Source organism: Schistocerca nitens, chromosome 8, assembly GCF_023898315.1.
Source record: "Schistocerca nitens isolate TAMUIC-IGC-003100 chromosome 8, iqSchNite1.1, whole genome shotgun sequence".
NCBI classification, from domain to species: domain Eukaryota; kingdom Metazoa; phylum Arthropoda; class Insecta; order Orthoptera; family Acrididae; genus Schistocerca; species Schistocerca nitens.
In genome coordinates, this window is record NC_064621.1 from 611,653,535 (window position 1) to 611,670,508 (window position 16,974).

Consider the following 16,974-nt stretch of genomic DNA (forward strand, 5'->3'; position numbering starts at 1 on the left):
TCATTGAAAATCAAACGTGGGTGAATACGCAAGTAACTGAGCGTACGAATGCAGTAGCAAAGGAGAGGGGAGGCCGTTTGCGTCTATTAGAATTGTGAGGCCAACAATCTGTTATAAACTATCGAAGCAAATTATATCTCCTTCGCCGTTATTTATTTCAGTGTTACTGCATCAAGCGTTCGACAAAATGGTCGGCGAGACGGTTTATCGCCGACGAGGGTGTACACGAAAGCCACGAGTGAGTTTCTACCGATGTGCTCGACAGACAGAACAGAGCAGTAATTCTCATTTCGCCAGCGCCCTGGGCGGGGTGCGGTCTCTCTGTACTGCAGGCTGGATAATGCCTGGCGCTCACAAAAGCACCGCCGCCCCCGTTTCTCTTCCGGCCATACAGGGCTTCGTCTTGGCCGGGGCGGTTTAAGCGCCTTTGGGACAAGTATATCTCTCTACTCGGGAGAAATAATAAGCTGGCTCGTAGCATTTCTGCTTGGCAGAGCTCGCGACGACCAACATGACAATAAGAAACGTAGCTCTGTACTGACAGATTAGTTCGGGACAAAGGAAAACGTAAAGAATGACGGAACAAGTACCACGTCGAGGAAAAAAAATGGCTCTGAGCACTATGGGACTTAACATCTATGGTCATCAGTCCCCTAGAACTTCGAACTACTTAAACCTAACTAACCTGAGGACATCACACAACACCCAGTCATCACGAGGCAGAGAAAATCCCTGACCCCGCCGGGAATCGAACCCGGGAACCCGGGCGCGGGAAGCGAGAACGCTACCGCACGACCACGAGCTGCGGACACACGTCGAAGAGCTATAAGTAATTGCGAAAGTCAGAAGTGGAATGAAACTGGAAGAACGAGTATCCCCTATGCTTAACGATTCTACTTATACACTATCTGATCGAAAGTATCCGGAGGACCCTAAGAAGTCAGAATTGAACAGTAATCGTTAGCCGCGCGGGATTAGCCGAGCGGTCTGGGGCGCTGCAGTCATGGACTGTGCAGCTAGTCCCGGCGGTGGTTCGAGTCCTCCCTCGGGCATGAGTGTGTATGTTTGTCCTTAGGATAATTTAGGGTAAGTAGTGTGTAAGCTTAGGGACTGATGACCTTAGCAGTTAAGTCCCAATCGTTACGAGAGGTGGAGTCGCCAGTATAAAAGGAGGCAGGGAGTACTGTGTTGTCAGCAGAGGAGGAGGGACAGCAGGAAAGGTCGGTCTCGATAGCTCAGTGATTTCGAACGTGGAAGTTTCTTGAGTAACAAATAAATCAAGGGCATCTCAACACCGCACAAGACTGGCGATGGCGTGATTGTGAAGAATCAACCGCAGTTGTACCAAGACCACGCAGACCTCACGTACTGGCCGACAGGTATCATCGAACATTGCGGAGGGTGGTTGTCATAAATCGAATAAAATTAGCAGACACAATCTCTCGTGAATTCGAGAGCGCTGCCAGCAGTGCAACTACACTACTGGCCATTAAAATTGCTACACCACGAAGAGGACGTGCCACAGACACGAAATTTAACCGACAGGAAGAACATGTTGTGATATGCAAATGATTAGCTTTTTAGAGCAATCGCACAACGTTGGCGCCGGTGGCGACACCTACAACGTGCTGACGTGGGGAAAGTTTCCAACCGATTTCTCATACACAAACAACAGTTGACCGGCGTTGCCTGTTGAAACGTTGCTGTGATGCCTCGTGTAAGGAGAAGAAATGCGTACCATCACGTTTCCGACTTTGATAAAGGTCGGATTGTAGCCTATCGCGATTGCGGTTTATCGTATCGCGACATTGCTGCTCGCGTTGGTTGAGATCCAATGACTGTTAGCAGAATATGGCATCGGTGGGTTAAGAAGGGTAATACGGAACGCCGTGCTGGATCCCAACGGCCTCGTATCACTAGCAGTCGAGATAACAGGCATCTTATCGGCATGGCTGTAACGGATCGTGCAGCCACGTCTCGATCCCTGAGTCAAAAGATGGGGACGTTTGCAAGACAAACTATCAGAATGAACAGTTCGACGACGTTTGCAACAGTATGGACTACCAGCTCGGAGATCGTGGCTGCGGTTACCCTTGACGCTGCATCACAGTCAGGAGCGTATGCGATGGTGTAGTCAAAGATGGACCTGGGTACACAAATGGGAAAACGTCCTTTGTCGGATGAATCCAGGTTATGTTTACAGCAACATGATGGTCGCATCCGTGTTTGGCGACATCGCGGTGAACGCACATTGGAAGTGTGTTTTAGTCATCGCCATACTGGCGTATCACCCGGCGTGATAGGATGGGGTGCCATTGGTTACACGTCCTGGTCACCTCTTGTTTGCATTGACGGCACTTTGAACAGTGGACGTTACGTTTGAGAGGTGTTATGACCCCTGGCTCTACCCTTCATTCGATCCCTGCGTAATCCTTTACATCAGCAGGATAATGCACGACCGCATGTTGCAGGTCCTGCACGGGTCTTTCTGAATACAGCATATGTTCGACTGCCCTGGCCAGCACATTCTCCAGATCTCTCACCAACTGAAAACGTCTGGTCAATGGTGGCCGAACAACACAATGCGCCAGTCACTACTCTTGATGAACTGTGGTATCGTGTTGAAGCTGCATGGGCAGCTGTACCTGTACACGCCATCAAAGCTCTGTTTGACTCAATGCCCAGGCGTATCAAGGCCGTTATTCCCGCCAGGGGTGGTTGTTCTGGGTACTGATTTCTCAGGATCTATGCACCCTAATTGCGTGCAAATGGAATCACATGTCAGTTCTAGTATAATGTATTTGTCCAATGAATACTTGTTTATCATCTACGTTTCTTCTTGGTGTAGAAATTTTAATGGCCAGTAGTGTGGCTCAATGACCGTGCTTAGCGAGTTAAAAAAAATAGGGTGCAAGAGTCAGGCAGTGCCTCATCTGCTACATCTTTCTGTCGTCAGTGCTAAACGACTCGGCATGTGGTACAAGGAGGGATGCCACTGGATGTTGGATGACTCGAAACGAGTGATTTGGAGTGATGTATTACGGTATACTCCGTGGCAATCAGATGGTCTTCGGTTGTTTCCGATGCCTGGAGACCAGCAATGTCTAGTGCCGACAGTGACGTCTTGCGGGAGCGTTTTTCGTGATGAATGTTTAGTCCTTTTATTATGCTTTAGAAAACGCTAAATATGGAAGGGTATGAACACGTTTTACATCACTGTCTAGTTTATATAGCAGACCAACAGCTTGGAGACGATGGATGTATCATCTACATCTACACCGAAGATCCAAAGAAACTGGTACTCCTGCCTAATATAGTGTAGGACCGACGCGAGCCCACATGTGCGCCGCAGCACGACGTGGCATGGACTCGACTAATGTCTGAAGTAGTGCTGGAGGGAACTGACAGCATAAATCGGGTAGGGCTGTCCATAAATCCGTAAGAGTACGAGATGGTGGAGATCTCTTCTGAATAGCACGTTCCAAGGCAGCCCAGATATGCTCAATAATGTTCACGTCTGGGGAGTTTGGTGATCGGAGGAAGTGTTTAAACTCAGAAGCGTGTTTCTGGACACACTTTGTAGCAATTCTGGACGTGTGGGGTGCCGAATTGTCTTGCTGGAATTGCCCAAGTCCGTCGGAATGCACAATGGACATGTATGGATGTAGGTGATCAGACAGGATGCTTACGTTCGTGTCACCTATCAGAGTCGTATCTAAACGTATCAGGGGTCCCATATCACTCCAACTCCACACGACCCACATAGTTACAGAGCCTCCAACAGCTTGAACAGTCCGTTGCTGACTTGCACGGTCCATGTATTCATGAGGTTGTCTCCACACCCGTACACGTCTATCCACTCGATACAATTTAAAACGAGACCCGTCCGACCAGGCAACATGTTTCCAGTCTTCAACAGTCCAATGTCGGTGTTGACGGGCTCAGGCGAGGCATAACGCTTAGTGTCGTGCAGTTCATCCGAAAGCCCATATCGATGATGTTTCATTGAATAGTTCGCACGCTGATACTTGTTGATGACCCAGCATTGTCATCTGCAGCAATTTGCGTAAGGGTTGCGCTTCTTTCACGTTGAACGATTCTTTTCGGTCGTCGTTGGTCCCGTTCTTGCAGATCTTTTTCCTGCCGCAGCGATGTCGGATATTTGATGTTTTACTGCATTCCTGATATTCACGGTATACTCGTGAAATGGTCGTACGGGAAAAACAGCACTTCATCGCTACCTCGGAAATGCTATGTTCCATCGCTAGCGCGCTGACTGTAACACCGCCTTCAAACTCACTTAAATCTTGATAACCTGCCATTGTAGCAACAGTAACCGATCTAACAACTTGCCCAGACACCTGTTGTCTTATATAGGCTTTGCCGACCACAGCGCCGTATTCTGTCTGTTTAGATATCTCCGTCTTTGAACACGCATGTCTATACCAGTTTCTTTGGCGCTTCAGTGTAGATGAACAACTGTGGCTACATCATTAGAGACTCTAGCGGCTGGGTATGCGCTTTTGAGCCCAAATGTTTCGTTCCACTCCTCTAGCACGCCATCGCAGGCAACAATGTATTGATCTGTCCCCTTCACGGAAGTTTTTCATTTCACTTTGTAAGCGATCGCGTGTAGTGCCGTTACAAGTTGAGCAGCTGCCAGATAATTATGTTCTGGTATGATTTCCTGGTGATCAGTATGAATTACGAATGACAATATCTGCTGAGAGGACAAACTGAACGGACAATCTTCAACGTAGTTCACCACTTTTTTGTTGAGCTTGTTGACTTGCATAACTGTTAACTAACCTGCTATGACTTTTTAAAGCCAACTTGTTGTCACATTTATTCCATTATAATTTAGATTTAAAGTACCGAAACACTTTTATGCGCATCAATTCAATAAGAAATATATAGAAAACAAAAAATGAACAGCAGAAGTTGATGAACTAAGCAATGACTCACGCCATTACTGAAGTTGTGGAAAAGAAATCGAGTGTTGCTTGTAAAGAAAAAAAGTACGAAATTTCAGAGCCAATTGAAAAAACATGAAACGGCTTGGCGTATTACAAGGAAAGCAGGAACTTTTTTGAGACGTGTTTGTTTAACACGAACACCATTCAAAGGTTGAGGGTGGCTCAGTGAGCAATGGAGAGATGCATGTTGCAAATTACTGAGAGAAGTAGCGTTGCAAATAAATGGATTAGGGAACAGATTAGAATGGAAGATGTAACTATTACAGTGACGAAAAAATAGGAGTGAGGTGGACAGTAGTGAGGAAGGTGGATGGCAGATGTCTAAAGGAAGTTCCTTTCTGGATTCCAAGAAATAAGAGAAGACTGAGAAGGCAAACAAATGGAAGGTAGCCGATGATATTACAAGATACTCAGGAACAACAGGGATTCGTATCGCTGAATATCGCAACGCATGGAAATTTCTAAAGGCGGCTTTAGGCACCAGTGGATCTCAAATGGCTAGTGATTATTATTTATTTTTTTTTTAAATAATGGTCACTAAGTCTACATCGAATGAGTTTCACTTTTACTCCTCTCAACGTTTCATTATACCCTCCGAGGGTAAATACCTCCAGTTTTGGAACTACTGCTCCACGTGAAAGTGGATTAGGCTTAACTCTTAATACACTTATGGATGTGTCAAGGCATTGTCAGGGAGCGTGTTATGTTACGTGCCAAAAGGATAATAAAACGAAATAATATTGATCTGTACGGTTGTTGTTTCAAAGCAACGTGTTTTCGTCTACTTAATTAAGAGGATTTAATGTTTGCAAGTATGGGGACACATATTCGTATTAGGCATATGCTGACGTTCATTTAATAATGAAGCATGTTTTCTCTGTAAAGTTATCATCCTCGCAAAATTAATAAACGGAATACACTAGGTGATCTTACATGGAACCATTACAACAAAAGGAGTATTTCCATTAAAGCCAAATTACGACACTACAGTACAATAGTCTTACCAGAGATCTTGTATGCTTCAGAAACAACAGTAATCAAGGGAAGAATGAAAATTAAAAAGATGGAAAAACAAGAGAGGAAAATACTGAGAGAGATCTACGGGCCAGTTCAGAAAGAGGGGATTTGGATAAAGAGACCGACAAAAGAAGTGTACAGACAGAGACGATTACATTAAAGCAGGAAAAAGTTGGAAAAAGTTCTACGGACACATACATAGGTTGAACGAAAAGAGATTGATCAAGAAATTTTTTAAGTAAGTGGCAACTAATACAATGAAACCAGCTGGGTAAAGCAAACCCTGGAAGACGACAAGAAAGTGAACATATCCACAGAAGTCATGACAGACAGGGAAAAATACAGACAAAAAATTATAAAACAGAAATTTCAGCAAACGCCCAAAAAGAACTAAATAGGAAAGAAGTGCACAGAAGAGAGGAAGAAGAAACACAACGAATATATGTCAGGTTTCTGGGAAGAAAAAAGAGAGAGACGGGAAAAAATGCCATGAAAATTGATTGTGTTTTAGTGCTCTCCTTGACGAGGAATTAACGTTAGTAATTATAATTAGATGAGTGTGACACTTTCTTCGGTCCGAATTAACATTTAAGTCTGGCTGGCACGGAGACATGCCTTAGAAGACGGCCTGATTGCCATACAACCAAAACCACCAATGGGCATATTTCCGTAGCTGTCCTGTTGCTATTGACGATCACAGCGTTGGACAGCTGGTGTGATCAAATCTTGCCAGTGGAGTTGACTGAGCTGCTAGAGATGGGCAGACTCGTTCATCCTTGGGAACTAGTTCACTGCTGATCGTTCTTTTTTGGGAACCGTTAATTTTTACTCGTTCACCGTTCATTTGTGCTTGGTATATGGTTCTTATAAAAAACTGAAAACTAGTAGTGTAGGTGACTGAAGGATGGAGGGCACCAAGAGGGGGCACTTGCCTCCCCCCTGGAGTATAGAGTTTTTATTCATTACAGGATTCTTACACACTTTTAGAAGTAATTTCTAGGATTCTGCAGAACCTATCGTTTAGCCAACTGTAGCGTTGTGTGGCTGATCTCAGGGAAATAATATAGGGTGGCGCATCGAAAACCGGCCCCGAGTACAGACTGCTCGCCAATTTCGGACGATGTGTTGCCCGTTACGAGCAGATACAAAAACAGACAAACATGCAATAATTACGCAGTGAAGAAATAACAAGCTAATGCAAACAACAGTTGCGAAACAATCGATGACGATGTATAGAGATCTGGAGAAGACAACACGAAAATCTCACGCGACGCGCATGGGCTATAGCACATGTTGTCTTGTAAACCTGTTGGTGGCTGTTTCCCAACTTAATACACTCCTGGAAATGGAAAAAAGAACACATTGACACCGGTGTGTCAGACCCACCATACTTGCTCCGGACACTGCGAGAGGGCTGTACAAGCAATGATCACACGCACGGCACAGCGGACACACCAGGAACCGCGGTGTTGGCCGTCGAATGGCGCTAGCTGCGCAGCATTTGTGCACCGCCGCCGTCAGTGTCAGCCAGTTTGTCGTGGCATACGGAGCTCCATCGCAGTCTTTAACACTGGTAGCATGCCGCGACAGCGTGGACGTGAACCGTATGTGCAGTTGACGGACTTTGAGCGAGGGCGTATAGTGGGCATGCAGGAGGCCGGGTGGACGTACCGCCGAATTGCTCAACACGTGGGGCGTGAGGTCTCCACAGTACATCGATGTTGTCGCCAGTGGTCGGCGGAAGGTGCACGTGCCCGTCGACCTGGGACCGGACCGCAGCGACGCACGGATGCACGCCAAGACCGTAGGATCCTACGCAGTGCCGTAGGGGACCGCACCGCCACTTCCCAGCAAATTAGGGACACTGTTGCTCCTGGGGTATCGGCGAGGACCATTCGCAACCGTCTCCATGAAGCTGGGCTACGGTCCCGCACACCGTTAGGCCGTCTTCCGCTCACGCCCCAACATCGTGCAGCCCGCCTCCAGTGGTGTCGCGACAGGCGTGAATGGAGGGACGAATGGAGACGTGTCGTCTTCAGCGATGAGAGTCGCTTCTGCCTTGGTGCCAATGATGGTCGTATGCGTGTTTGGCGCCGTGCAGGTGAGCGCCACAATCAGGACTGCATACGACCGAGGCACACAGGGCCAACACCCGGCATCATGGTGTGGGGATAGATCTCCTACACAGGCCGTACACCACTGGTGATCGTCGAGGGGACACTGAATAGTGCACGGTACATCCAAACCGTCACCGAACCCATCGTTCTACCATTCCTAGACCGGCAAGGGAACTTGCTGTTCCAACAGGACAATGCACGTCCGCATGTATCCCGTGCCACCCAACGTGCTCTAGAAGGTGTAAGTCAACTACCCTGGCCAGCAAGATCTCCGGATCTGTCCCCCATTGAGCATGTTTGGGACTGGATGAAGCGTCGTCTCACGCGGTCTGCACGTCCAGCATGAACGCTGGTCCAACTGAGGCGCCAGGTGGAAATGGCATGGCAAGCCGTTCCACAGGACTACATCCAGCATCTCTACGATCGTCTCCATGGGAGAATAGCAGCCTGCAATGCTGCGAAAGGTGGATATACACTGTACTAGTGCCGACATTGTGCATGCTCTGTTGCCTGTGTCTATGTGCCTGTGGTTCTGTCAGTGTGATCATGTGATGTATCTGACCCCAGGAATGTGTCAATAAAGTTTCCCCTTCCTGGGACAATGAATTCACGGTGTTCTTATTTCAATTTCCAGGAGTGTAGACCACAAGTGTCTTGTATAAAATTCTTCGTTTCGACTTCTACTACATAGCTATGCTACGTTGTAAACACTAATCGTTTACACCCTATATATACTTCACGTTGTCTCAGAGTTCGTAGGCGAAGTGGAGACTTTATGGAATCATGGAATAAAATGTGGTTTTATCATCATACTTGTGTCACACGCTTAGTAAACATTAGGTTTTTATGTTGCATTATTAAAGTTAATGCAGCAATAATAATGATAATAATAATAAAGTTCGCAGTAATAAAGTTTTTGGTTTGAAAGCTCCTTCTGAACAAATGTTTTTGAGATAATAAGTAAATACGATTTTATGGCAATCTATGCCTTTTCAAATGGAGAGGCACCGCTTTTGTTACTGAGCCAAAATGACCCACAACCCACTTTTTTTTCATAGAAACCAAACTAGCAGGTAATGCAAAGTGGAAAGAACCAATCTTAAAAATAATTAGAGCCTTCCTAAATGTTATGTTTTGTATATGAAACATACACGATAATCGTTTCATATGAATTATCTTACACTAAAAATTAAGCAAATTATTGAAAGTTAGTTGCTAAATCAAGTCGATGAAACCAAGAAATATATGACTAACAGAAAAAAACTTGCCTTGTTATAAGTATGTCTTCTGCTGTTCATCGATAAAATGAAGTGAGCTGATATGCCCTTTTGTTACCTGAAAAGACGTACCTATTACATACAACATGATTTTTATGTAATTTACGTAACTATAAAATTCTTTTTGATTACCGGTCGTCGATGCTCAATAGCCAGAACCAAGTGCAAGAACAGTTTGGAACACATTTAAAATGGGCGAGCGCAGTGAACGAAACGAGCAACTGGGTACTGAACTAACTAGGAGCAGTCGGTAGTGGAACTGAAACAGGTGGTCATGCGAAGAACGACGAGTGCGGCCGAGGGAGACCGAGACTGAGACGAGCACGCGACCGAGGCTGGAACGAGAACTGCAGAAGTGACCACCGCGACCGAAGTGAACTAGTGAACTATGAACCGATCGTTCCTCGTTCCCGGGAACTATAAGTAGACCGCCGCCACCGAGGTGAACTATGAACCGATAGTTCCTTGGAATTCGTTCCTCAGTCCTTTCGTTCATCTTGGTGAACAGTTCCTTTGCACCCGTTCGTTCGCGAACTACCCATCTCTAGAGCTGACGGCGAGTTTGGTGTGCGGCCAGCTGGAGTGTGGGGCTCACCTGTAGTCGACGACGCTGGCCTTGACTAGGCCGGGGCTCTCGTAGCGCAGCCGGCAGCCGGTGAGCCGCTTCTTCAGCGGGTTCTTCAGGCTGAAGCTGATGACCGCGGCGCGGCCCACCGTCAGGCTGTCATCCTCCACCTGCGGCAGGTTCAACACCATCAGCGCGTCACCGAGCCAGCGCTTCCACACACACACACACACACACAAGACTCTTAAGCTCAATTAACGATTACAGTTACACCGCGATGACAATAGTTGCGGGATACCTCCTAACATCGTGTTGGATCTCCGTTTTCCGGTGAAGTGCAGCAACTCGACGTAGCACGGACTCAGCGAGTTGTCGCAAGTCCCCTGCAGAAATAATGTTCCATGCTGCGCCTATAGCCGTCCATAATTGCGGAAGTGTTACCGGTGCAGGAGTTTGTGCGCGAACTGACCTCTCCATTGTGTCCCAAAAATATTCGCCGAGTTTCCTGTCAGGCGATCTGAGTGGCCAAATCATTCGCACGAATCATCCAGGATGTTGTTCAAACCAGTTGGGAACAATTATGGCCCAGTGACATGCGAACGTTGTTTCAGGCGTGAGGTCCATGAATGGCCACAGTTGGTCTCTAAGTATCCGAACATAACCATTTCCTCTTTGTACGTCCGTCTTTTCAGAGATGGTTATGGAACTCGGCTGGTCTTTGAAGAATGTCAAATCAAACACCTTTCAGTCGTCTCGTTTCCAAACTTATTTTATTTGGCTACCAGTTTTGGCGACTTTCTACGCCATCTGCAGGCCTCCGACCAACGTGTAGGAATATTCCACCTCGGTTCTGGTCAGAACAGGAGCCAGAATTCGAACACTGGTATTAGTAATTTTGATGCAACATCTGGAAATCTCTCTAGAGCGCTTGAAGAACTGGCTCAATACTACGACGCCAATCACCTCAAGCCAAACCCCGACAAAACCCAAGTATGTGCTTTCCATCTGCGCAATAGAGATGCTGGAGTTGAGCTCGACGTTACATGGCAAGGTAAGAAGCTAAAGCACTGTCCAGCACCTAAATACCTTGGGGTTGTACATGACGGAACGCTTTCCTTCAAGCAGCATTGCCAAAACACCGAGGCTAAAGTCTGCTCCAGGAATAACATCATCCGCAGGCTGACAAACTATGAATGGGGAGCTCAATCATCAGTACTGAGAACATCGGCACTTGCTCAGTGTGTTTCTGCAGCAGACTATGCAGCGCCAGTATGGGAAGCATCTGCACATGCTAAACCGGTTTATGTAAGTGTAAATGAGACAATGCGAATTGTTACAGGCTGTCTCAGACCCACACCAACGGGTATTTGTACCTACTTGCTGGAATTGCCCCTTCCAAGATCAGAAGCCAGGTGGCAGCAGACTCTGAGAGAACAAAGAAAGTAACAGATTCTCGACACGCACTTAATGGGCACGCCACTCAGGCTCGGAGGCTTAAGTCTAGAAATAGCTTTATTGCAAGAACCAAGATCCTTGAGGGTTCACAGGAAGATAATAGAGTCCGTAAATGGGAGAATGAACAAACCGCACTGCAGATAATACCAAAAGAGCAAATGGCACCTGGAAACAAAACAGTGTGGAGAACACTAAATAGGCTGAGGGCTGGTGTACCCAGATGCAAAACTAATATGTGTGAAGTGGGGACTGCTGTCTAACGATGACGACGTCCTTTGCGGATGCGGAGAGTTACAAGACGAGGCACATCTGCTCATGTGCCGACTACTGCCGGGGCCCTGCAGTTTTAGTGACCTGCTACAAGCCAACGAAAAAGCCGTAGCGGTGACTAACTATTGGAAAAATAAAATTTGATCTGGACACGGAAAAGTAAAGTAAGTAAGTATATTTCTACTTACTGTAGCGATCACTTCAACCATCACCTGGCGACCTGGTCGGCAGATAATGGTAGAAGTGATCGCTATAGCAAGCAGAAATCTGAAAGGTGTCTGATTTGACATTCTATAACCACTTCGAGTCAAAGATCGGTTCAGTTGCACCACGGGACCCAGTCCATTCCATGTAAACACAGTGCACACCATTATGGCAACTTTTGTCCATGGCGTAGTGGGTCCTGTGGCAGACTCACACCCTACCATCAACTCTTATCAAATGAAATCGGGACTCATCTGACGAGGCCACGGTTTTCAAGTCGTCTAATGTCCAACCGACATGGTCGCGAGTCCAAGAGAGGCACTGCAGGCGATGTCGTGCTGTTAACAGAGGCACTCCCGTAGTTCACCTCCTGCCATAATCCATCATTACCAAATTTCGCCATACTGTCCTAACGGACACGTCAGGCGTACGTCCCACATTGATTTCTGCTGCTGTTCCACGCAGTGTTTCTCGTCTGTTAGCAATGACAATTCTACGCAAACGCCGCTGATCGCGGTCATTAAGTGAAGGCCGTAGGCCGCTGCGGTTTCCGTGGTGAGAGGTAATGCCTGAAATGTGGTATTCTCGAGACAGTCTTCACACTGCGGATCTCAGTATATCGAATTCCCTAACGATTACCGGAATGAAGTGTTCCATGCGTTTAGCTGCAACTAGTATTCTGCGTTCTGAGTCTGCTAATTGCCGTCGCGCAGCCATAACCAGGTGGGAAACCTTTTCACGTGTATCACCTGAGTACAAACGAGAGCTGTGCCAACGCATTGCGCTTTTATATCTTGTGTACGCGATTCTACTGCCATCTGTAGATGTGCGTAGCGCTATCCCACGACTTTGTCACCACAGTCTACAAATTAATTCAAATTCTCACGTGTATAATAGTCTGTGCAACGTCAACCAAAAACTGCGATTTATTCATAGAACACTTAGAAAATGCAGCAGGTCTTCTAAAGAGACCATTTGGACTACGCTTGTCCGCCCTATTTCGCAGTACTTCTCTGCAGTGTGCGATCCGTATAAGACAGGATTGACTGACGATATCGAAAAAGTTCAAAGTAAGGTAGCACGCTTTGTATCACCGCGACACAGGGGAGAGAGTACAACAGATACGATACGCGGATTGGATCGCAATCATTGAAACAAATGCGTTTTTCGTTACGGCAAGGGTCTTATGAAATTTCAATCAAAAACTTTCCCCTCCAAATTAGAAAATATTTTGTTGCAACTCACCTACGCAGGGATAAATGATCGTCATAATAAGAAAAATCTGAGCTTGCACGAAAAGATTTTATTGTTCGTTGTTCTCTCGCGAGAGTGGAACGCTAGAGAAATATCCTGAAGATGGTTCGATGAACCCTCTGCGAGTCACTTTATCGTGAACTGTAGAGTAATTACGTAGATATAAAAGTGAGGGTGTCATCAACACCGTACTTTGACTGAAATTCACGGCGCTTTACTAGGCAGTGGACTATTGAAGGAGGTATGACCCCATCCTCTTCGAAACTAGGAACTGATTTATCCAGCCCGTTATACGATGACTCACACTTTAATGCGGACTTCGTAGAAATGAGTGGGGGTCGAACCGCACATTATGACAAACCATGTAAAGACATATGCAGCGTGAACTACAGGGTGTTCCAAAAAGGTACGGCCAAACTTTCAGCAAACATTCCTCACACACAAATAAGGAAAAGATGTTATGTGGACATGTGTCCGGAAACGCTTAATTTCCGTGTTAGAGCTCATTTTAGATTCGTCAGTATGTACTGTGCTTCCTCGATTCGTCGCCAGTTGGCCCAATTGAAGGAAGGTAATGTTGACTTCGGTGCTTGTGTTGACATGCGACACATTGCTCTACAGTACTAGCATCAAGTACATCAGTATGTAGCATCAACAGGTTAGTGTTCATCACGAACGTGGTTTTGCAGTCAGTGCAATGTTTACAAATGCGGAGTTGGCAGATGCCCATTTGATGTATGGATTAACACGGGGCAATAGCCGTGGCGCGGTACGTTTGTATCGAGACAGATTTCGAGAACGAAGGTGTCCCGATAGGAAGACTTTGGAAGCAATTGCTCGGCGTCTTAGAGAGCACGGAACATTCCAGCCTATGACTCGCGACTGGAGAAGACCTAGAACGACGAGAACACGTGCAATGGACGAGGCAATTCTTCGTGCAGTTGACGATAACCCAAATGTCAGCGTCAGAGAAGTTGCTGCTGTACAAAGTAACGTTGAACACGTCACTGTATGCAGAGTGCTACGGGAGAACCAGTTGTTTCCGTACCATGTACAGCGTGTGCAGGCACTATCAGCAGCTGATTGACCTCCACGGGTACACTTTTGCGAATGGTTCCTCCAACAATGTGTCAATCCTCATTTCAGTGCAAATGTTCTCTTTACGGGGGAGGCTTCATTCCAACGTGATCAAATTGTAAATTTTCACAATCAACATGTGTGGGCTGACGAGAATCCTCACGCAATTGTGCAATCACGTCATCAACACATATTTTCTGTGAACGTTTGGGCAGGCATTGTTGATGATGTCTTGATTGGGCCCCATTTTCTTCCACCTACGCTCAATGGATCACGTTATCATGATTTCATACGGGATACTCTACCTGTGCTGCTAGAACATGTGCATTTACAAGTACGACACAACATGTGGTTCATGCACGATGGAGCTCCTGCACATTTCAGTCGAAGTGTTCGTACGCTTCTCAACAACAGATTCGGTGACCGATGGATTGGTAGAGGCGGACCAATTCCATGGCCTCCACGCTCTCCTGACCTCAACCCTCTTGACTTTCATTTATGGGGGCATTTGAAAGCTCTTGTCTACGCAACCCCGGTACCAAATGTAGAGACTCTTCGTGCTCGTATTGTGGACGGCTGTGACACAATACGCCATTCTCCAGGGCTGCATCAGCGCATCAGGGATTCCATGCGACGGAGAGTGGATACATGTATCCTCGCTAACGGAGGACATTTTGAACATTTCCTGTAACAAAGTGTTCGAAGTCACGCTGGTACGTTCTGTTGCTGTGTGTTTCCATTCCATGATTAAAGTGATTTGAAGAGAAGTAATAAAATGAGCTTTAACATGGAAAGTAAGCGTTTCCGGGCACATGTCCACATAACATATTTTCTTTCTTTGTGTGTGAGGAATGTTTCCTGATAGTTTGGCCGTACCTTTTTGTAACACCCTGTATAACTCCACTGACAAACTTCCAGGGACGACACTATGGAACAAAACAACCTTGACCCACAATCAACCAACGAACCATCAAAATTGAAAAAAATGTCTAATAAACTTGGGCTGTAAAACGCAAGCCTTAAGAGCTATGAACACTTCTTCGTCTTCTATACTGTGAAACAAGTCTCTTCTACTGTAAAGTCTTTGCTTTCCATATTTTGAGACATGGTAGTATGGAGCAAAACAAGAAAAAAATGTCTGGTAAATAAGGGTTCTAAAATGCATAGCTGCGCAGAGCTATGAACACCTATTCAGTATAAACGATGTGTTTCACAGTAATGTAGATGAAAAAGTCCTCGTTGCTCTTCAGGTATGCAGTTTAGAGCCCCTGTTTACTGGACATTTGTTTCTTGTTTTGGTCCTCAATACCACATCGCAAAATATGGAAAGAGTTTTCAGTAGAAGAGGGATGAGTCACAATAGCGAAGATGAACAAGGGCTCACTGCTGTTAAGGTATGCATTTTAGAGCTCATCTTTATTAGACATAATTTTCTAGTTTTTGTCCACGCTACCACCTCTGACAGTTTGTCGGAGGAGTTTTGGTTCACCGTGCATAGGTTAATTCAGTGAAAGCGAGCAAAAATGAAGACTTTTGAGGTAAGAAATTCTGGTTCCGCGATGACAATGGAAGAAGACACGAGTTTGACCATACCGAGTTTACAGGCCTGAAATAAGATAACGTAGCGTAACTGTAACTTCAGTTTTTGGTTCAGCCTAACCATAAACGCATCTTCTTCATAACCGAAGCACATCGTGTTGGCTACATTCCAGGCTCGTCTAACACTGACTGTATAATCACCTTTATTGTTCACACGTCGGATACGCCTCCTGCTGCATTTTGTTTTGACGGTTGCTGCGCAAGATATTCTGTAGTTCTGTTGCTCATATGTCAGAATTCTCGTAGCAATTTTGCTGTCTTTCGACAGCGACGTTTTTGACTTAGATTTCTAGACCGCAAGCCGCTTATCTCAAACTGCTTAGCGGATCATTCCCTACATTCTGTTTAAGTTTTGGACATTTTCACTGAGTCACCTGTTGTAAAGGGATATACAAAATAACATGCAATCCTTGTAACAAGTATTTCGTAGGCTATGTATACAGAAAGTGGAAAACACTTTGCCAAGAGCATCCTGACTCTTTTCGATTTAACAAGTGCAACAAATCAACTATAGCGAAACATACCACAGAAACAGGTCGTAGTGTTATTTACTCTAGAGAAGAGCTCGAAAATAACATCTCGAAAGAAATGAATATGTTGATCCATCGCCAAAAACTGGAAAATGATATCTTGGATGAATGAGTTTCAAGAACTCAGTGAGTTTTTCAGTAACTTGAATTCGCTGACGCTAAATTAGAAAGTCCATGATATGCCGTAAAAGATATGGATCTGTATTTTAAAAAAAAACCTCATGTTCGTTATTTTTGAGTAACAGTATGTTTGTTTTTAGAACTGATATGCCCCACAGTTAACATCAATCAGTTTGCCGAAGTGTACGCAAGTCGTTAAAAAGAGTGAGACGTCACCCACACAGACGCGTCGGTAGTGAACCCGAGCTAAGCTTTGATTTGGTGACCGTACAGGCTCTCGTGCAATATGATGTATTAAATAAAGGGCGTGTTGTCAGTGTACTCCACGAGATTACAGACGGTGGAAACAACACACAGGCAGAATATGTCAAAAAGGGACAATTAATTACGACCAAAGGTGTGAGTGATTATTTAACAACAAACCAGCAATTAAAGTAAACATTATTTCATCCGTATTATACTTCTCTTTCTATCGCAAGCGAGGTAGAATTCAAGCTGATACTAAACCAACGC

At 45.7% G+C, this 16,974-nt stretch overlaps 1 protein-coding gene across 1 annotated transcript in view; it reads right to left on the minus strand.

Annotated features, from left to right (window-relative positions):
- The window catches only part of LOC126198551 (hemocyte protein-glutamine gamma-glutamyltransferase-like), a 394,601-nt gene that overhangs the window by 28,811 nt on the left and 348,816 nt on the right, over window positions 1-16,974 (minus strand). Inside the window, exon 13 of the mRNA XM_049934974.1 lies at window positions 9,983-10,122. Coding sequence (XP_049790931.1) covers window positions 9,983-10,122 — 140 coding nt within the window. The remainder of the gene's footprint in view (window positions 1-9,982; window positions 10,123-16,974) is intronic.